Source organism: Callospermophilus lateralis, chromosome 3 (genome assembly GCF_048772815.1).
Source record: "Callospermophilus lateralis isolate mCalLat2 chromosome 3, mCalLat2.hap1, whole genome shotgun sequence".
Taxonomy (NCBI): Eukaryota; Metazoa; Chordata; class Mammalia; order Rodentia; family Sciuridae; genus Callospermophilus; species Callospermophilus lateralis.
In genome coordinates this window covers 197862224-197883236 of record NC_135307.1, presented here as the reverse complement: position 1 = coordinate 197883236, position 21013 = coordinate 197862224, and the positions used below count along the sequence as shown (strand labels likewise).

General features: G+C 59.9%; 2 protein-coding genes across 5 annotated transcripts; one reads left to right on the top strand and one right to left on the bottom strand.

The window, feature by feature from the left end:
- Positions 1-13958, top strand: Helz2 (helicase with zinc finger 2). Of its 4 annotated transcripts, none has more exons than XM_076852113.2 (18): positions 1-25; positions 1019-2085; positions 2400-2583; positions 2656-2763; positions 3238-3755; positions 3870-4511; positions 5354-6137; positions 6281-6356; positions 6505-10159; positions 10274-10563; positions 10679-10834; positions 10917-11064; positions 11157-11273; positions 11341-11533; positions 11671-12024; positions 12312-12468; positions 12555-12722; positions 12808-13958. In XM_076852113.2, the coding sequence occupies exons 2-18, from the start codon at positions 1070-1072 to the stop codon at positions 12930-12932; spliced, it is 8691 nt and encodes a 2896-aa protein (XP_076708228.2). In that variant the 5' UTR covers positions 1-25; positions 1019-1069; the 3' UTR covers positions 12933-13958. The 4 variants fall into 4 exon arrangements, with proteins under 4 accessions (XP_076708228.2, XP_076708229.2, XP_076708226.2 ...); XM_076852114.2 differs by having other exon boundaries at positions 10673-10834; positions 11347-11533; XM_076852111.2 differs by having other exon boundaries at positions 10673-10834.
- A 2666-nt stretch (positions 13959-16624) lies between these two features.
- Fndc11 (fibronectin type III domain containing 11) lies at positions 16625-17626 on the bottom strand. Its single transcript, XM_076849261.1, has one exon. It carries the CDS (start codon positions 17624-17626, stop codon positions 16625-16627), a length of 1002 nt encoding a protein of 333 aa, XP_076705376.1.
- Positions 17627-21013: the final 3387 nt, after the last annotated feature.

The following is a 21013-nucleotide window of genomic DNA, read 5'->3' as shown; positions in this document are numbered from 1 at the left end:
TGATCACTGCTGGAGGTTGGTGCTGGTGAGTGCAGGGTAAACCCCTGGTGGTAGCTGGAGCCCAGACGGGAGGGCCTGCTGGGGAGGGGAGGGATGCTAGCGCCCCGTGAGTCCCGGGAGTGAGCCAGCTGCCTGGAAGGCCCCCCACCCCACCCACAGCAGCACAACCAGACTCCTTTGCATCTCCTGCTAGATCCAGCACCTGGTTGGGGTCTTGGCTCAGTTGGGCTCAGAAATTTCCACTTGGGTGCAGGGGTTTTTCAGACCCTGGGTGGCTGCCCTAGTCATTTTCCTTTCTTTATTTTTATTATTTATTTTTTAGTTGTAGTTGGACACAATATTTTATTTATTTTTATGTGGTGCTGAAGATCGAACCCAGGGCCTCGCACGTGCTAGGCGAGCTCTCTACCACTGAGCCACAACCACAGCCCCAGTCATTTTCTTTTAAAACATTGTCTTCGTATTACCCCAAAGTTTCCTGGCCAGCAGAGTGTGCAAGGAGCTTTCACCTCCCTCGTCCCAGCTGGGGTGGCCCCAGCTAAAACTCTGGGTCCTGGGCAGCCCCCTCTCCTGGCATCCCTGTAGGAACTCTGTTATCTGTCCTACCTGGAAAGGGTTGGTCCTCTGCAGGGCTGTGTCCTCCCCACCCTGGGTCCCCACTGCCAAGACTAGGGGTGCAGTCACCCTAAGAGACACTGTGGACTCTCAGAAAAGAGGTATAGTGTCTGTAAAGGAGATGGAAACCTGGGAGTCCCAGGCCTCACTGGGCCCAGCTTCTGTAGCCTCCAGGGTTCTCCTGCATCCCCAGCTGTCACTTCTGCTTCTCTTGAGCAAGCTGGAGACCCTTCAGGGGGAAGGGGTTTGGTGGGTCAGGCCAATAGCCTTAGCTTCTCCATCAGTCAAGGCCACTGCCAAAAGTTCTCTCTGTGGGTTGGGTTAGGCAGGATTCTTTACCCTGGCCTGGGGGAATGTGTGGGTGACCCTCTGACCTCTGCCTGACTTGGGTCTCCTGTCCCAGTGGGCCAGGGAGTCTTGAATGCCGCCCTGAAGAGCCTGGTCAGCTTCAGACATGGCATCCCCGGGGCGTGGTCCGTTGCCCGCCAGCCCTCTGGCCACCAAGGGGCCATCTCTAGCCAGGCTCTACGCCCAAGTGGACCTCTATCTGGGTTGCCCTCGCTGTGCCCAGCGCCTCAACGAGACCACCTATGTGCTGCAGAAGGTGGAGCATGGCTGCCCCCGGGAGATTCTGCTGGCCCGCTGCAAGTGCACTGCCAAGAGTAAGGTCTGGCGCAGGGTGGGCCGCAGGCCCACCTTCCCAAGGCCTCTGTACTACAAAGTCTGTCGCTACTACAGCCCAGAGCTGGGCTGCCGGCGCCACCGGAACCAGTGCACCTTCGCCCACAGCCGTGAGGAGGCACTGGTCTGGACCTTCGAACGCAAGCACAACCTCTCCCGTCTGTGGCTGAAGGCTGCCTTGCAGGGCAAGAGGGCCCAGGGTGGGCCACCTGGGGCGGCTGACACCATCTGTGCAGAGTTCGGAGGCCATTTCCAACTTCTGTGTGCCCACTGCTTCAGGCGCTGCCCCCCACACCTTAGCCCTATGGGCCCCCAGGGACGGTGCCCTGAGCATGGAACCTGCCACTCACTCCTCACCCATGTCAGCACTGAGGGCCGCAAGCGGCAGTTTGTAGAGGTGCGGCCGCAGCCCCAGAATCGCCCCCTGCTGAACTACTGCATGTTCGTAGGGCGTGGGCAGCCGTGCCGCCATGGCGCTGCCGGCTGCCAGTATGCACACAGTGCTGTGGAGATGGCCGTGTGGAAGGCCGAGCGGCTGGATGGGCTCCGGCGGGAGGACCTGCTCACTCACCCTGTCCTTGGGGAGGCACAGTGTACAGCGCCCCAGGGCCAGCCCCCTGGGGTCCAGCTGTACTGTCACACCTGCCTGGTCACCTGCCACACTCAGGAAGCCTTTGAGAACCACTGCTCCTCCCTGGAGCATGCACAGATGGTGGCCTACGACCAGGCTGTGCCCTGGGAGTACCGCAGCCCACCCATGGGGTTGTCTACATTTGAGCTTTGCCCAAGGTAAGGACAGCTGGGTGGGAACCTAAGGCGGGGGACGAATCCCCACCAGCCAGCACCAGGAAATGCAAGACTCATGGTCCTGGGGCTCCCTGCACCTGCCTCATCCTCTCCCAGTGGGTCAGCACTACCTGGCCTCTGAGGACCTGTGTAAGGAAAGTCCCTTTCTTGGAGCTGCGTGACAGGCCTTGTCCTAGGGGCATGGGAGTAGACATCAGCAGGCAAGGTCCATGCATGCCCCTGGCCTGGGAGGCCTGCCTTTTAGCCCACCTTTCGGCTGCACCTCCATGTAGCCCTGATGACCTCCCTGCCCCCAGGCCTGACCTCTGTGAATATGGGGACATCTGCACCAAGGCACACTCAGCCCAGGAACTGCAAGAGTGGGTCCAGCGGGCACAGGCCCTGCGGCTGCGGGAGCAAGAAGCCTGGAAGGACGGGTTGATGCCCTACCGGGCGCAGCTGCTGGCTGAGTACCAGCACAGCAGCAGCGAGGTCCTGGTGGTAAGTGGGGGCTGTGCCAGGGATAGGGGGAAGGTTCAGGCTGCCCTGCTAAAGGCCAGGTCTTCCCTGCAGCTGGCTGAGACCGTCCCTGGAGTGTCTATTACTTGCCACCAGCCCCTAGTGCATCAGGCCCAGGAGAAGAAGACCCAGCACAGCTGGACGTTCACTGTCCACTCTGAGGTGAGGGTTTAGCATAGATCCAAGGCCTCGGACCTTGTGGGCCAGTCTATCCCTGGGTGAAGGATGCCCCAGGAGGTGAGTACCAGAGATGGGTAGATGTCAGAAGCCTGGGATCTGGACCTGGGCAAGTTCCTTAGTTTTCTGCCTTGGTTTCCTTACCTGCAGACAGGGCATCTCAAGAGCCCCCACCCTGAGGGTCCCTCTGCAGCGTTCATGGGTTAGCAGTGTCTGGTGCCCCAAGAGGGAGGGTGGGGTGGGCCCAGGCTGCCCATCCTGCCTATGCTCACATCCACAGGGCCTAAGGCACGTCCCATGACCGCCCCCTGCAGAGGAGACCAGGGAGGTTAAGCAGGCATAGGTTCTACACCCAGAGAGTGGCTGGAACTGCCTCTTGGGAGGGAAGGAGACTGGGATGATGCCCAGAGGTTGGGTCAGGGCCTGGGGGTGCACCTCACATCCAGTCTCTTCTCCTAGGACCCCCTGCTCCACGTGGCCCTGCTCAAGCAGGAGCCTGGAGCAGACTTCTCGTTGGTGGCTCCCTCCCTCCCACGGGGCCAGCTGTATGCTCAGGGGCAACACTTCCGTGTGCCTGACACCTCAGCTGAATTCCAGGTGGAGGTGCATGTGCAGGCTGCCTCCTTTGGTACCTTCGAGCAGTGGGTGGTCTTCGACTTTGGCCACCGACCAGTTGTGCTTCAGAAGCTGGGGTTGCAGCTGGGCCAAGCACAGAGCCTAGGATTCTGTGGAAGGCCAGCACCTACCTTCCTCGAGGAGCGGGGCCGCTGGCACACAGGCAACCGCCACGTGGTTCCTTGCATGCCACGCACAGCTGAGCAAGTAGCCCTGGTGGCCAAGTACAAGGCGCCGGCCCTGGCCTTGGAGTTCAGTCACAGCAGCCTGGCCTCAGGCCCCATCTCTCTTAGCAACTATCGGCAGAAGATGCACAACTTCCTCTATGAGGAGGAGGCTGCTCAGCAGCGGCTGGTGGCTAGGTGAGGCAGGCAGCAGGCGGGTGGGCAGCTGGGCAGCTGGGCAGCTGGGAATCTGAATGTGAAGCCAGGTCTACAGCTGTGACCTGGGAGCTCAACACCAGGTGCTCCCACCAGGCTGACCATGCAGGTCCAGGTGTCCCTGAAGGCGGCTCTGCAGACACCAGCACTGGGCATGCTCTTCGCACCACAGGGAGCCCTCTACGCCGAAGTCCCTGTCCCCTCCTCTCTGATGCCAGATACAGACCAGGGCTTCCTGCTGAGTCGGGCAGTAAGCATGGCCCTCATAGCCCCTGTGCCTGCACCTAATGACACAGTATTCGAAGTGCAGCTGGAGACACGGGCCAGCTCAGAGCAAGCTCTGTGGCTACTGCTGCCAGCACACTGCTGTGTGGCCCTAGAGCTAAAGCCTGAGGACAACCCCCTCTTAGAAGTGCAGTTCCAGATTGACCCAATGCCGTTCCGCCTCTGGCACCAGGCAGTGGACGCACTGCCCAAGGAGCACCTGGTGGTACCGGACCTGCCCAACTGCACTGTGCCCCATCCCAGGCCCATCCCATTCTCACTGTGTGGAAACCACAAGCAGAAGATGGCTGTGGGGCTCATTGCAGGCAGCAGCCCAGGAGGCATGAAGCCCGTTCCCCCACTACTCATCTATGGGCCCTTTGGCACTGGCAAAACCTACACACTAGCCATGGCCTCTCTGGAGGTGGTTCGGCAGTCCCACACCAAGGTACTCATCTGCACACACACCAACAGGTGAGCCCAGGCCTGCCCAGTGTCCAGCCCTCTGTGGGGACTCTCCTGAGGGCCAGCTGCCCTGGGGTGATGGGTCTGTTATTGGCTGAGGGACCGGAGAGCCACCAAGAGGCCATGTACCATAGAAGGGGAGGTGGGTGGCAGTGGTTGGCTTGCTCAGCTTTACATGGCAAGGCCCTTGATTGATTGTGTTTTCTATAGAAACACAGATTTCTCAATAGGGAAGTTCCCCTCTGGTTGATGTGGTTTTCTTGGTTCTCTAACATCATATGCTGGCAGGTTTCTGGGTCTTCCTCAGCCCGGCATCAGGAGGGAGGATGCACAGGACAGGGCCACATGCCCTGGGCCAATCTTCTGGGCTTAATGTGGGGATCACTGGGTCTTGGCAGTGTCTGGGGGGCTAGTGGGGCCAGGTATGGCTCACCTGGAAGGTGCCAACAGCCTTTCCTTTGCCTCTTGACCCTTGGACTCTGCCCCTGAGAGTTAGGGTACCAGTTCTTGCTGCCTACTGCTGACAGAGCCCAGGAGCCATGCTCAGGTCAGGCCAGCCTCTGGTCACCCTGGGCTACTGCAGGCCATGGCCAGCTCCTTCACCTTCCTCCCTGCTTTGCCTTAAACCGCTCCCCCTCTGAGCCCTCCCTGACCCCGCAGGAGCTTCTGCTCCTCCCATTCCTGTCAGGCTCTGACCTTCCTGCATCTTTGCCGTGTGTCTGTTCCCTCTGGGGATGCCAGCATGCCTGGCAGGACTCTGTCCACCTCCTTCCAGGACCTCCAGGTGGGGCCAGGTACATGGGGCATTTTAGCAGACAGTGGGAACAGCTGCATGCCTTGTGCCCCCGCAGTGCTGCAGACATCTACATCCGGGAGTATTTCCACGCCTATGTCAGCAGAGACCACCCTGAGGCAGCTCCGCTCCGGGTGATGTACACAGACCGCCCGCCCAGCCAGACTGACCCGGCTACGCTGCGGTACTGCTGCCTGACAGAGGACGGCCGGGCCTTCCGCCCACCCACCAGGGCAGAGCTGGCACATCACCGCCTGGTGGTCACCACCACCTCCCAGGCCCGAAAGCTGCAGGTGCCGGTCGGCTTCTTCTCCCACATCCTCATTGATGAGGCTGCCCAGATGCTGGAGTGCGAGGCCCTCACCCCACTGGCCTATGCCTCACCCCACACCCGTGTGGTGCTGGCGGGGGACCACATGCAGGTCACGCCCAGGCTCTTCAGCGTGCCCAGGGCTAGGGCGGCCAGGCACACACTGCTCTACCGCCTCTTCCTGCACTACCAGCAGGAGGCCCACAGGGTTGCCCAGAAGAGCCGCCTCATCTTCCATGAGAACTACCGCTGCACCGGGGCCATCATCAGCTTCGTCTCACGCCACTTCTACACGACCAAGGGCAACCCCATCCAGGCCAGTGGCAAGGTCCCACGCCACCCCCAGCACTACCCGCTCATGTTCTGCCATGTGGCGGGTACCCCTGAGCAGGACCTGTCCAGGACATCCTGGATCAACGCAGCAGAGGTCGCTCAGGTGGTGGAGAAAGTGCAGGAGGTCTACAACACCTGGCCCCGCTGCTGGGGTGGCCGGGAGCAGAGACACATCTGTGCTGTCTCCCATGGTGCCCAGGTGAGCCCAGCCTCTGGCCTCCTTGGAAGTTTACCACCTGAAGTTCCAGAATGGGTGCTGCTTGGCGGCTGAGGGTGCCCAGGTCTCTGGGGCCCATCGCTGGTGGGGCACCGACCCCTCATGCTCTGACCTGTTGTCTCCAGGTCGCTGCCCTGAGGCAGGAGCTGAGGAGAAGGAACCTGGGCGAGGTGTCTGTGGGCAGCTTTGAGATCCTGCCAGGTGGGTGGTCAGTGGCACGGGCAAGGGGCACCTGGCTGTGGGGCAGTTTCTGACCTGCTCCTCAGTCTTGCTCCAGTGGGGGGTGCAGCTGAAGATGGAGGTCTGTCCACTGTCCTGCCTAGCAGCTTGACCCCTATGTCCCCTGCAGGGCGGGAGTTCCGGGTGGTGGTACTGAGCACTGTGCACAACTGCCTCAGCCTGCTCGGCCCCAGGGCACCGGCCTCCGAGTTCTTCACCGAGGCCCGTGTGCTGAACACGATCATGACCCGAGCCCAGTCCCAACTGGTGGCCGTGGGGGATGCAGTGGCCCTCTGTTCCTTTGGAGCCTGCAGCAAGCTCTGGAGGAGCTTCATCCACGAGTGTGTGGAGCACCGCAGCATCTGTCCCGAGAGCCTGTCGCTAGAGCAGATCGAGCAGAGTGTGGCTCAGAGGCGGCATTGGGCCCCTGTGGCCCCCAGAGCAGAGGCAGCTGGGGCAGCAGTGGCCAGGGACATTGTCACAGAAGAGACAGCTGGAGGCCCAGCCACAGAGCACGTGGCTATGGCAAGGGTTCTGCCCGAGCCCATGGCCAAGGGGCGTGAGGTCGCTGTGAAGGTGGAGGCAGGGGACGCAGCCCCTGGGGATGCAGCAGCAGGGCGGACCCTGGAGGGCAGGAGGCCTGCAGACCCCGAGGACTGGGAATCTGACTTCTGGCCTTCCCACGGGGAGCTTGACGCCGAGGATGCCATCCTGCAGGAGCTCCTGGATGAGAGCCGACAGGTGACAGTGACCGTTGGGGAGGATGGGTTGCTGGACACCGTAGCCAGACCCAAGTCTCCACAGCAGACCCAGCAGTACACCAACCTGCCCCCAGCCATGCTGTGGGAGCTACTGCACTCAGAGCCTGAGCTGTACCACCACTGCACGTTCCTGAAGGAGACCTTCCAGCGGGCGTCCGCCATGCCGCTAAGCAATGCAGCCTCCAGCCCCATCCAGATCAGGGGCCGTCTGAACTGTGGGATGGCCTTTACGGGGGATGAGGTGCTGGTGCAGGTCCTGGACCGGGAGACTGGTGATGGGGACATGACAGGACGGCTGCAGGGCCGTGTGGTGGGTGTGCTGAAGAGGAGGAGGCATGCACTGGCCTTTGTGTGCCGGATGGACAAGTGGGATCCCCGGATCATGATCCCTGTGGACAGCTCTGTGACCAAGATCTTTGTGGCTGAGCTGAAGGATCCGCTGCACATCCCCATTCACCGCCTGCTCCAGGGCCGGGTGCAGCGTGTGGGGCACAAGACCCTCTCAGCTGAGGCTCGGCACACCCAGCTCTTCTGGGTCCACATCGTCCTGTGGCGTGAGCGTTTCTACTACCCACTGGGCATAATCCTGGATGTGCTGCCTGAGGCCACCACCTGGGAACAGGGCCTCCGCATCCTGGACCTGGAGCATGGCCTCAGGACCCCCATGCCTGACCTAGCCTCCATCACCAAGGTGCTGGAGAGATACCAAATGGAGCTGGACTCTGCTACTGGTGACCGAGAAGACTGTCGCAGCCTCCTGACCTTCACTGTGGACCCCCAGGGTGCCTGTCACCTAGATGATGCCCTCAGTGTCCGGGATCTGGGCACCAGGTGTGAGGTAGCTGTGCACATCACTGATGTAGCCAGCTTTGTGCCCAGGGATGGGACCCTGGACGTGGAGGCCCGCCGGCAGGGCATTGCATTCTATGCTCCCGATAGAGAGCCAGTGCTCACGCTACCAGTCAGAGTCTGCCAGGAAGTGCTCAGCCTCCTGCCAGGCCGGGACCGCCTGGCTGTCTCCCTCTTCCTCACCATGGAGAAGGGCAGTGGCCAGCTCCAGAGCCTGCGCTTTGCCCCCTCTGTGATATGCTCTGACCACCAGCTGTCCTATGAGGAGGCTGAGGCGATGATCAAGGGATTCCCAGGCGCCGGCCTGCAGCTGCCAGCCCACCTGGGCTCAGTGGAGGCCTGTGTCACAGCCGCCTGCTACTTCTCCCGGGTGCTGCGCCGACACCGCCTGCAGACTGCCTGTGACTACGAGCCCCCGCAGGAGGACAGTGAGCTGGGCTTCCGCGCAGCCCACATCATGGTCAAAGAGTACATGATCCAGTTTAACAGACTGGTGGCTCAGTTCCTGGTGCAGTGTGAGCACACAAGGACTGTCACACCCCTGAGGTGGCAGCCCACACCTAGCAGTCTCCAGCTTAAAGCCATTCGCGAGCGGCATGGAGAGTTGGTGGCCCTGTCACCGCGCCTCCAACACTATCTGCATGACCACAGCACCCCGGGCATGCAGTTGCATGTCCTGGCCTCCCTCTGGAAGCATGTCCAGCTCGCTGCCCGTGCCCAGGACTACGACCAGATGGTGGACCTCATTGCCACGGATGACATGCACCCTTCTCTGGCTCCTGCAGGCCTTGCCTTCCGAAAGGCCCTAGATCGCTCGGTGTTTGGCCGCTCCAGCCAGGGTGAGCAGCAACTGGCCAGCCACTACTCACTGCAGGTGGACTGGTACACATGGGCCACATCGCCCATCCGCAGGTACCTGGACTTGGTGGTGCAAAGGCTGCTGCTGCTGGCGCTGGGCCATGGGGGGCCTGAGTACTCCACCAGGGACATCGATGGACTCTGCCAGGACTTTGGCAGCCAGTATGCATGTTCCCGGAGCTATCAGCGGCGGGCCCGAAGCCTGCACCTGGCCACCCAGCTCAAGGCCCAACCCCAAAATAAGCTGGGCTTCGTGGTGGATGTGGAGATGGGCACCCACTGCTTCAAGCTCCTCTTCCCAGTCAACCAAGAGACACTGCCTGATCCCTACCCTGTCCACTATAGCTCCCTGCAGCTGGCTGACCACCCCCGAAGCCTGGAGAGTCGGCCAGGCCTGCGGTTGCTATGGCGACGCCGCATCTACTCGGTGCAGAGGTCCATGCTATCCTCCCCACTGCCTGGCACCTTGCACGACCCATACACCCGGGTCATGGGGGCAGCCCTATGGAAGCAGCTGTTGGTGCTGATGGAGGAGCAGCGCTGGCCGGAGGCAGCTGCCCTCATCCAGGAGCAGGGCCAGGAGGAGTCCCCAGGGCGGGAGCCTGTACACGTGCGCCAGAGCCCCTGTGGCCATTTCATAGAGGTTGTCCGGGAGCTGGGCAGCGGGGACACCCTGCAGGTACAGCTCAGCACCAGCCTGCAGCGTGGCTTTCTGGCACCAGCCCTGCAGCTGTGGACTGTGGTGCCCGGCCTCAGCCTCTGCCTGGAGCACGTGGAGCGGCCTGGTGACTGCTTCTCTGGGCGTGTGCTCCAGGCCTCGCAAGACTGGTACCGTGACGAGGATGAATACTCCCGCGTGTGGGAGCCACTCTGCAGCCTGGAGTCGGCCACCAATGCAGTTGCAGAGAACAGCTCCATCACGCTGCAGCATGTGTGCATCAACTGGGATGCGGAGCGCACCCCCCAAGGGCAGCTGAGGGGCACCTTCCTCCTGGACGCTGCCTTCCTCTGGGAGAGCTGCATCCATGTCAACTTCAGCTGCTGCTACCTCTGCATCCGGCTGGAGGGGCTCCAGGCCCCTTCTGCCAGGCCCAGCAGCCTCAGGCCCATACTGAGCATCGATCCCCCTGGGTATGCCTGGGTAGCGCACGGGTTGACTGAGGACTTGGACCAGGAGGGCCAGGAAGACCGGCAGGAGGCCTTTAGGCGGGTGCACTTCTTCATCCACCAAATGGCCATGGAGAAGGTTCCAGAAGAGGTGCTGAGGCCCGGCACTCGATTCACTGTGGAGGTGATGCCCAAGCAGCTTCCCGACCTGTGAGTGGCTTCCACCAGGCTTGCCCTGTGAGGCCAGGGCAGGTGTGAAAGGTGAGCACGGTCTCTTCCTGGGTGGGGGTCCTCTTGACTTCCCTGTGTCCCTCTCACTCCCAGGCGCAAGGAGGAAGCCGTGCGTGGGCTGAAGAAGGCATCCCCCCTGGTGGTCAGCATTGCTCTGGGCTGGTCCAGCCCCAAGCCCCACCCCAGCTCACCCTCCTGCCCCCTCCCTGCCCTGCATGGGTGCTTAGGGAGGCCTGGTCCCCAGCTCCCAGTGGCTGCCAGCAGGCTCCTGGAGCTAGAGGCCTATGACATCCCCGGAGGTCACCACAAGTTGAATTCTAGCCAGATCGAGGCCGTAAGGAAGGCTCTGGAGAAGCCCTTCACAGTCATCCAGGGCCCACCAGGTGGGCCCACATGCAAGGGGAGCAGGGCTGTCCTGGGCAGGCTGGGCCATGGGCCATGGGGATCCTGGGAAATAGGGTGGGCTCTGCTTACCCTGTGCTCTGACTGAAGGTACAGGGAAGACCGTGGTGGGCCTCCACATCATGTTCTGGCTGCATCAATCACACCAGGAGCAGGAGTCCACCAGCAGTAGCCCTGGTGGGGCAGGGCAGCCGAGGGGCCCACACATCTTGTACTGTGGCCCCTCCAACAAGTCAGTGGATGTAATGGCAGGTATGCTGGGTACAGTGCATGGGGTGGCCAGGGGCTGCCTGCACAGAGGAACAGCCTAAGCTCACACCCCACCCACCCCCAGGACTACTCCTGAGCAGGAGAGCAGAGCTGCAGCCCCTGCGAGTGTACAGTGAGAAGTCCGAGGCCACTGAGTTCCCAATTCCAGGTGTGGGCCGCAGAGGCCTGCTCAACAAGGCCCACCAGGAGGGGAGGCCAAACCAGACCCTCAGGTGCGGCCTATCTGTCCTTCTGAGCATGGGTGGAGGCTGGGCCTGAGCTGGCCCTACAGTGGACTGCGGTTTACTGAGGCTCTACCCTGCAGGAGCATCACCCTGCACCACCGAATCCGACAGGCTTCCAACCCATTTGCACCAGAGATCAGGGCATTTGACGCCCGGCTGCAGAGAGAGGAAGTCTTCTCTAGGGAGGACCTTGCCTCGTAAGTGGTGGGCTGGGAGGTAAGCCTCCTGCTGGGGCGTCAGGATGACAGGCTGTGGCCCACACAGGTACAGGAGCATCCTGGGAAAGGCGCGGAAGTTTGAGCTAGACCAGCACTCCATCATTCTGTGCACATGCTCCTGCGCAGCCTCAGCCAGCCTCCAAAAGCTGGACATCCGGCAGATCCTCGTGGACGAAGCGGGCATGGCCACCGAGCCGGAGACCCTCATCCCCTTGGTGCGCTTCTCCAAAGCTGAGAAGGTGAGGGACAGTCAGTGGAGAGCCTGTGCCCGGGCTGGAGGCCGAGGTGTGAAGGACCGCACTGAGCAGGGTCTGGAGTGGCCCACAGGCTGGGGTACCTCTGGGCCAGGTCAGGACAATGCCCCTTGTGCTTCCAGGTGGTCCTGCTCGGGGACCACAAGCAGCTACGGCCTGTGGTCAAGGACAAGCAACTGCAAAACCTGGGGATGGATCGGTCTCTCTTTGAGCGGTACCACAGGGACGCCTTCCTCCTGGACACACAGTACCGCATGCACCAGGCCATCTGCACCTTCCCCTCCATGGAGTTCTATGGGAGGAAACTGAGGGCCTGGCAGGGCCTGAGGCGACCAGCCAGCATTCTGGGCTATGCTGGCAAGGAGAGCTGCTCTATCATTTTTGGCTATGTGCAGGGCCAGGAGCAGAGCCTGCTGGTGTCCACAGATGAAGGAAATGAGAACTCCAAGGCCAACCTGGAAGAGGTGGCAGAGGTGGTAAGCATGAGAGAGACCCTCCCTGGTGCCCCCATGGGTCAGGACTGGGGTGTCTTCCTGGAGGAGGAGGAGGAGGAAGAGGAGGAGGAGGAGGAAGAGGAATGAGGGAAGACTTCCTGGAGGAGGAGTTGGGGTTAAGAAGGGCTCACTGGATGAGGGGAAGGAGGAGGAAGTGTCAGAGAGGCCTTCTAGAAGGAAGAGGGGCCAAGGGAACTTGAGGGAAGCTCATGTGCCCTAGGCCCAGATGGCACCATGGTCCAGCTCCACCTGCCACTTTGTCCGCTCAGGTTCGGATCACCAAGCAGCTGACCCTGGACCGGACAGTAGACCCCCACGATATTGCTATCCTCACACCTTACAATGCACAGGCTGTAGCCATCAGCAAGGGCCTTGAGAGGGAGGGTGTCACTGGAGTAACTGTGTCCTCCATCACCAAGAGCCAGGGTGAGGTTGGATTTGGGGGAACCCACACCTGGGGGTCAGAGTGCAGTGGGTGTGGGAAGCACCTGCAAGCTCACCTCTCACCCCAGGGAGTGAGTGGCGCTATGTGCTGGTGAGCACTGTCCGCACGTGCCCCAGGAGTGATGTGGACCTGCGACCGACCAAGAGCTGGCTCAAAAAGTTCCTGGGCTTCGTGGTGGACCCCAACCAAGTTAACGTGGCCATCACCCGGGCCCAGGAGGGGCTCTGCCTGATTGGTGAGGGTGTGGGGGCCCAGGAGAGGACTGGGGCTGCTCCCTGTGGGTACTCAGATGGGCTGGAGCTGCTTTCCTCTGCCCACAGGAGACCACATCCTGCTGTCCTGCTGCCCTCTCTGGTGCCGTCTCCTGGACTTCTGTGCAGCCCAGCAGAGCCTCGTGCCTGCTAGCCAGGTGCAGGTCCGAAGGAGGCCAGCAATGTCTTCCTGAAGAGTCCCTCTCTGCCTAGCTCAGGATATGCTGGTGGAGAGCACGGCCCTCGCCCTACGGTGGACTGGGGCCCAGGGCAGGTGGCCGTGTCAACTTGCCACCGTGGCTGCTGGGAAGGCCCAGGGGGCTGGCAGCAGCTGGTGTTGACCTCTTCCTGGGGGTGATCTTCCTGTTTGTGCCTGAACTTGGAAGGAGAAGAGGGACTGGAGTGAGCCCCTCTCTGTCTCTGCTGTGCTGCTCTCCCGGGATGGGACTTTGGGTGATAGGACAGCCTCTCAGCAGCCGACCACTGAGACCATATTGGCAGGAGACACCCCTGTCACCGGGAGGCCTCAGATAGGAAGGAGACCGCTTTGAGGCTGCATTTTGACCTTCAGACCCTCTGGGATCACCCTGGCATGGCATTTGACTTCTTTTCTAGTTTTAAATACACCAAAGCCAGCGTCTTCTACTGGGACCACAGGCAGGGCCAGAACCTCCCTTGGAGAGGGGCCATTTCTCTGCCCTCACTGCCACTGTCCTGTAGAGACACCTGCCTGTCGGGGGAAGCCAGTCAAGCCAGACAGCATACAACACTCCTGCGGGTGGGTGGGCCAAGGGCCAGGAGCAAGGTGCTCCAGACACTCTGGGTTGCCTCCACCCCAGCCACACTTGTCCAGGCCCAGAGCCCTCAGGACAACCTGCCTGGGAGCCCCTTTCTCTGCAGGGTTGAGTGGGTGCAGTCTCCCTGCTTGAGCTTGCCCCCACCCACCCACCCACCTGGAAGCAGCTCTCCTTTGTTCACCCCTCTCCTGAGTCTTGAGGTGCTGACAGCAAGTCCAAGGAGGTCCAAGAGCCCTCCCCTGGCCTCTGCAGAGCCTTCTGTGGGGGAGTGCCTGTCTGCTGATGTTTTTTACAAACCAATTTCTATATTCCAATTTTCAACCTTTTCTCAGATTCCACCTCATGATCAAATTTTTTAAATATACTTTTTGTTGTTGATGGAACTTTATTTTATTCATTTATATGTGGTGCTGAGAATTGAACCCAGGGCCTCACACGTGCCAGGCAAGTGCTTTGCCACTGAGCCCAGCCCCAGCCCCTCATGATTAAATATTAATGGTGTTATAAAGACCCCTCTGAAAGCTGCTCTCACTTCTGGGTGCTTTGAGGTTGGGCAGGGGCAAAAAGTGTTGTCCTTCATCTTCCTCAGGAGGTGGCTGTGGAGGTCACCAGAGGTTCCCAGTGGACAGATGCTGGACCTGGGAGCAAGTGGAAAGGGTGGCAGCACCCAGCTTTATTACCAAGGGCACCAGCTGTACTGCCTGAAGTCGTCTGTGCAGGGACAGTGGAGGAGGGGGACCAAGTTGGCAAGGATGGGGAGCCTTGTCCAGAGCTGTATGGCCAGCCTCATGCTCGGTCCCCAGACTGGGCTGACCCAAAGTAGCCCACGAGGCCAGGGGCCAGGTCCCTGCAGCTGTGGTCTGCATAGCACCCTGCCTTGTCTGAAGTTGCTCCTCAGGCTGTGGGCACCCCCAAGCAGACCTGGGCTGTGACAGCATCCTGCTTGTTTGTGGCTGGCTCTCCCTGGCCTCCCCTGCACCCTCTGTACTGCTCTCCCTTGCCAGCAGAGAGATCAGATGGGTGGGATGTGGCAGAGAGAAGCTGGAGGGAAAATAGGTCCCCTGGAGGGAGGTGCCGTGGGAGGTGCTGCTCAGAGAACACTTCTAGAGCAGCTGTAAAAGAATTGCAGAAGCCGGGCACAGTGCCTAGGCCTGTACTCCCAGCAACCGGGGAGGCTGAGGCAAGAGGATCACAAGTTTGAGGCTAGTTTCAGTAATTTAGCCAGGCCTTCAGCAACTTAGCAACTCTGTTTCAAAAATAAATAAATAAAATAAGAAAGGCTGGGAATGTGGCTCAGTGGTTAAGTGCCCCTGGGTTCAATCCCTAATGTGACAACAAAAAACTACTGCAGAGTTTTGGGGTATCTCCTGAGACTGGAAGGTGCCCCCAGGCAGAGGCAATTGGACCTCACCAGCCATGAGGTGCGCTTCCGGGGAAGGTGTCTTGAAGACCAGGGGGAAGCCAGGACTGGACCACTGCCAGCAACAAGGGTTTAAGGAGACCATGTTGGAGTGAGAAAGGCGCTTGGCTCCTGCCAATTACAAAGGTGGGAAGCCCCATGGAGTGAGTCTGCGGGAGGGAGCAGTACCCAGGGGCAGGACCTACTCAGCATGGCTCCGCTCTGAGCTGCTGCCTCGGGGCCTGCTGGAGGCATGAGGCTGGGCCAGAGTGGGGGCCCAGGGCAGAGGGCAGAGGGGCCAGGACCCACCCGGGCAGCCCTCCAGTGGGCATGCCGGAGTCCTGGACCCAAAGACACTTCCCTTGGCCAGCCCTACCCAGGCCTCCCCTCTCCAGTGGGTTGGGTGTGACACAGCACAAACCCCAGTCCTCACTCCACAAGCAGCACAGGAGCAGTGGCATGCTGACCCTGGACATCTGGGATGGCCTATCCCTTAGGACGGCCAGAGGCAAGTCCCCAAAGCCACATGATGCCATAGTGACAGGCATGGAGGGCTCACAGGAACCATGGGTGGGCCTGCAGCTGGAGAGCCCTAGGAAGGGAGCTGGGCTGCTGAGGCCTTTCTGACCCCGCTGGGAGCTGCCCATCCTTTGCAGCAAACCATTCCTTTGCCAATAGAAAAAGGGGTCCCTGTCCTTAACCATTCTAGCCCCTGCCAGACCTGAGAGCACTGATGTGTGTGGTGGGTGGGAAACTGGACGTGTGTGTGCTGGTGTGGCTCTGGTCCCTGCAGTCCGCCCCCGCCTTGCCTGGGTGCAAGGTGCACCCTGTGGCCTTGGAGGTGACCAGGCCTGCATCCACATCTCCTGAGTCAAGTGGGCTGTGTTTGAGACCATCTTCTGGCTGCACCAGGGTCACACGACCAGGCTGGAGAACATGGACTCTCGAGTCTCCTCGGGTAACATAGGAGTCTGGTCACCTGCATAGGGAGAGACCACCAGCAGCTGGCAAGGAGGGTTGGTGGGCAGAGGGATGGCCACCCCACAGGAGCTATGGTACTGGCTAGCATCTTGGGGAGGCTCCTGGTCAGGCTCCCTTGCCAGGACCCTCACCCACTTTGGGATGGGGGTACCGACGAACTTCAGCTTTTCTTGGGGAGAATATAAGACGTTTATCTTTTATTTTAAAAATAAAATGTGGGCTGGGGATGTAGCTCTGTTGGCAGAGTGCTTTCCTGGAATGCACAAGGCCCTGGGTTCAATCCCCAGCACTACAGAAAATAAATAAATAAAATAAAATGTCCTCTTGGTCTCAGGCACCCTGGCTCCAAGGAAGCTGCAATACTAGCGTGGGGGCTATGACTGCCCCCGTGGTGTCCAGACAGGACCCCAGGGTGTCACCCTCTCACGCAGCCCCAGCCTGCCAGACAGGTGAGAAAGCAGAGACTGGTGTGGTGGTGGGGATGGCAGCCAGGTGCCAGGGGCTGGCACTTCTTGCTCCAGTGGCCATCTGTCCTGGAGGTCCAGACTGTGGCTCCCCTGGAAAAACAGCAGGACTAAGGGGGTCCTGGGGCTTGTGGGGTGCTGGACCATCAGGAAAACACTCATGGCTGCTGCTGCCTTAAAACCTAAGCCGGCTTGTTTAATTCTCTGTGTATACTCCTCTTTATTAGTGGATAAATATTAGAAAATCATCTCTCAGAAGGTGCGGTCAGGGGCGAGCTGGGCTTGCCCAGCCGACTGGGGGCAGGCCCTCCGGGGGGCCCTGGAGTGGTCTGCAGGGTAAGGCTGTCCCGCCATGGTTCATACACCAGTGTGTAGCTCTCTGCCCTCTTGACAGTGAACTTGTAGGTGCGGTTGGGCAGCAGGTTGTGGACATCGAAGGTGCAGGTGGCCACAGGGATGATGCCACACTGCGTGCATTCCTGCTGCGTCCGTGGCTCCAGCAGCTTGAAGCGCAGCTCAAACTGCTCTGGCACCGCTGGCTGGATGGTGACAAACCAGCGCAGGCTGACCCAGTCCTGGTGGGCCACTGACTCCTTTCGGTCAAACATGACTGGCATCTTGGTGCTCAGCATGAGCCGGATGTGTGGAATCTTTGTGGCCCCAATGTCGGATACCAGGCGGTGCTTGATGTGCAGGCGCCCTGGCACCATCATGGCCAGGAAGTTGTCCATGACAGCCGACAAGTCTGCCAGCTGCTGCTCCACCAGCCCCCAGCCAGCCAGGAAGGGCCGTGGGTCTGGGGACTCGAGCAAGGCATCCAGCTCTGCACGGCCACGGTCCAGCTGCTCCAGCAGGTCTCCCAGCAGCAGCAACTGGATCTTGGTCTGTGCTGTGCCCACCTTCTTCATGCGCTGGAACTTCCAGGGGTCAATGAGCTGGAACATGGTGTTGGGCAGCACCAGTGGGTTCTGGTCACCCAGGGCCAGGTGCTTGGGGAGGACCTCAATGTAGTAGGAGCACTTCTTGAGCAACTGCATGCGGGCATGGTGGCGCTTGAGCAGATGGGGGCTCAGGTCTGAGGTCAGGAACTCACGAAGCACATTGCGGTGCTCCATATAGGTCCTCCAAGCTTCTGGCTCCAGCAGCTGCTGATCCTCCCCCTCTTCCACCTCCTCCGTGTCCAGGAAGGACTGTGGACTGTCCAGCCTCATCTTGTCCAGGCCCAGGCCCGTGACCTTGAAGTTCATGGTCTGGAGCTGGGGGTAAGGGCTGGCATGAGCTGCAACAGTCAGGCTGGCTTAGCCGCCCACCCAGGCCCTCTGTCCTCTGCCCTCTGCCCCACACTGGGCTTCTGCCCTTCCCAGAGATACAGCTTTTTGAGAAAAGGCTATCTCAAGGGCCTGACAGGAAGTCTGTGTAGCTGGACAAAAGTGGACGTTGGGGGCAGAAAACCTCTTACCAAGGGGGCAGTTAGTTGTCCTTTGAAGTGAAGAGTCAAGTCAGGGCTGAGAGAGTAGGCTGGGGTCAGAGTGGCCCAGGCGAAACCCCTGTCACTGACCAGCTGTGGGTCTGGTATGAGCTCAGCTCCTCATCTGACACAGGGAGGGTGCCCTAGGGCTGTAGAGAGGACTCAGTGACCCTGAGCAGTCCATGACTCTCTCTTGGGGCATTTGTGGTGCATCCTCACCTACTGGTTCTCCCTGAGGTTGCAGAGCAAAGGAGCAGGTCTCAACGAGGAGAGTGCTCTGAGGAATCAGCATTGTATTAGTCCTAGTACTGAGTATTCCCATACTGAGGCTGGTGGCACAGAAAAAGACCCACAAAAGGATAGGTCCTGTCACCAGCTTTCACAGATGGGAAGCCTGAGGCTAAAAATCTTGGTAGTTTAGTCTCCTTCCAGGTCTTAAAAAAATCAGTTATTTATTTTGAGATGAGATCTCATTATGTTGCCCAGGTTGGCCTTGAACTCCTGGGCTTAAAGTATCCTCCTGCCTCAGCCTCCCCAGTAGCTGGAACTACAGGTACTGCTCCTGGCTGCCTCCTTGATCTGAACCATCAGCCCCAGAGTCTGCCCTCTGCTTCTCCCAGCTCAGGTTCCAGCTCTGTGTTGGTGGGGCTGGTGTACCCCATGGCTGGGTGCTGCCACAGGCTGGCCCTGCTGCCAAAGCTCTCTGGAGAAGAGGCCAATATCCCTGGCTACCCTCAGCTCCCAGCAACCCCTGAGCTGGGCCAGTGGCTTCAGCTGGCATCCCTGATGTCATAGCCTTCTGGGGTGAATGGATTACCTAGGAGCGAACTGACCCAAGGCCATACAGGTCTGTGGTCAGAGGAGACAGTCTTAAGTCCTTAAAGGCCAACCTTGCTCTTCCTGGAGCAAAAGAGCCAGAACAGACCCCTGGAGACCCAGGGAGGGTTTCTGGGGTGAGGTGCAAGCTGAGATCAGGACCCCAGGAGTCCTGGCTGGAACCCTGCTCTGACTGCAGGCCAGCACACCTCACCACCTCCGTGCACAGCAGCCTCCCAGCTGGAAGGCTGCATAGGGCTGCCCATGAACTCTAGGAAGGGGCATCCCCAGACCTATCCTTCCCCACCATCCTGACCCCATTATGCCCCTGGCCACAGGCCACTTCCCTTAAACAGACTACCGGCACCCCAGGCATCTCCACCCTTGCGCACTCCCCTCGCCTCCCAGCCCCCATGCCCACCTCCCGAGTCCCTGCACCTACCCCTCGTTTCCCAGAGCCCTCAGCCCTCCTCTCCAAGTGCCAGCTGCCTCCCCAGCCTGCGCCTGGCTTCCCGGCTGAGCGAAGCCCTGCTGCCGACTGTCAAAGCCCTCCGCGCCGCCTCGGCCCCGCCCACCAGCAGGTTGCCATGGGGACTGCAGGTCATTGTGACACCCCGCGCGACGGGATGCCTGCGGACACGACGTGAGGGTTGAGCGTAGACGCCGCGGGCGAGGGTGTTCAGCGCCCCGCGGACAGAGAGTAGCGGCCCTCAGCCCCGCCCCGTGCGCCACGAAAGCCAGGCTTGGCGCGGGGTGCCCGGAACGCGAACGCGGAGCCTGAGGCCTACCGCCTTCAGCTCGTGTCACTGCTCACTGCCCTCGCGGGGATCAGCACTGGCACCTGCGGACCCTTTTTGGTACTGGGAAGGGCACCTGCAGGAAGTCCCAGCCCTAGCACCGCCTTAGGGGTCTCCGAGGAATTCGGTGGAGGTGACCAGGAATTGGTGACCGGGTCACCTTAGCCAGCCGTCAGCAGGGCCAGGGGTGACCACTTCTCCCACGCAGGCTTCCTCTCCACAGGGATTGCCCAAGCTTAGGCCATGTCTGGTCTGGATAAATGGGGTCTCCATAGCTCTAGGGAAAGTCTCAGGTCCCCATCCCATCCATACACCCTACACCCCCCACCTCCCCCACCTCCCCCTCTAGCCTTCAGACCTGCGGGATCACCACCCATCCTCCTATTGCTGGGAAGACAGCCTGGAGTTTTTCTGGCAATAGTCTCAGACACCTAAAGGTGCACTTGGCCACTTCCGTCCCCACATAGGAGCAACCCCTTCCAGGATAAGACTTTGTCCCCAACTCCTCTTAGCCTGTTCTGTGGCCACAGCCCTTCAGCTCCAGCTGACTCTGTCCATTGGTTTGCTGTGCCCTCCCAGCCTAAGGATGGAAGCCCAGGAACTGACCGGACAGGGGTGGTGGGTGCTGATTCTCTCCTCGCCAGGACACTAAAGGAGCCGGAGCAGGGGTCATTGTTGATCTAGAGATTCAAGGGAGATCTAGATTATTTGAAGAAAAGGCACTGCGGGGGTGGGGGGTGACTGCTTCTGGGAAGGGGAAGTGGGTGAAAATCAGCAGGAGGAAGACCCTCTAACCCCAGGCCTTCAGCTCTCCCCTAGAGGAGGAATGTGGGGACAGAAACCCCTCCTCTTCAGGCATGTCCTGATTTCTGCCCTCTCCTTGTCCCCCCCCCTCACCTTTTAAAATATTTTTTAGCTTTAGGTGGACACAGTATTTTATTTTATTTTTATGTGGTGCTGAGGATGGAACCCAGGGCCTCACACAGGCTAGGCAAGTGCTCTACCACTGAGCCACAACCCCAGCTCTCCAAACCCTTTTTGCTATTTCTAATTTCCCATGTAAATTTTTCCCTAATTTCCCATCTACTTTTTAATCAGCTTTTCATTTGAGATATGTGGATGGAGATATGTGGTTAGTAGGGACTAACAAATCCCACGTACATGTACCCAGTGTCCACAGAGGGAGACCTTTTGGAAAGCTGTAGCAGAGGATCACACTGGGACACTGATATTGACTGACACAGGGAGATCCCTCAAAGGAACTCCTTGGTGACTCACCCACCCTTCCTTAGCCCTGCAACCAATGACTATGAATGTGTCATTTTAAGAATGCTGTACAGGGGCTGGGGTTGAAACTCAGTGGCAGAGTCTTGCTTAGCCCACACACAAGGCCCTGGACTGAGTCACAGTACCTGCAGCCTTTGGGGTTAGCCTCTGAGGTTCAGCGGGTAGTTCCTGACTGTTCGGACTATCCTGTGCACTAACAGTTGCTCTGTCTCATTGCTGAGTGGTGTTCTGTGGCCGGGATGGCCCTGTTTGCTTACAGTCTTGTC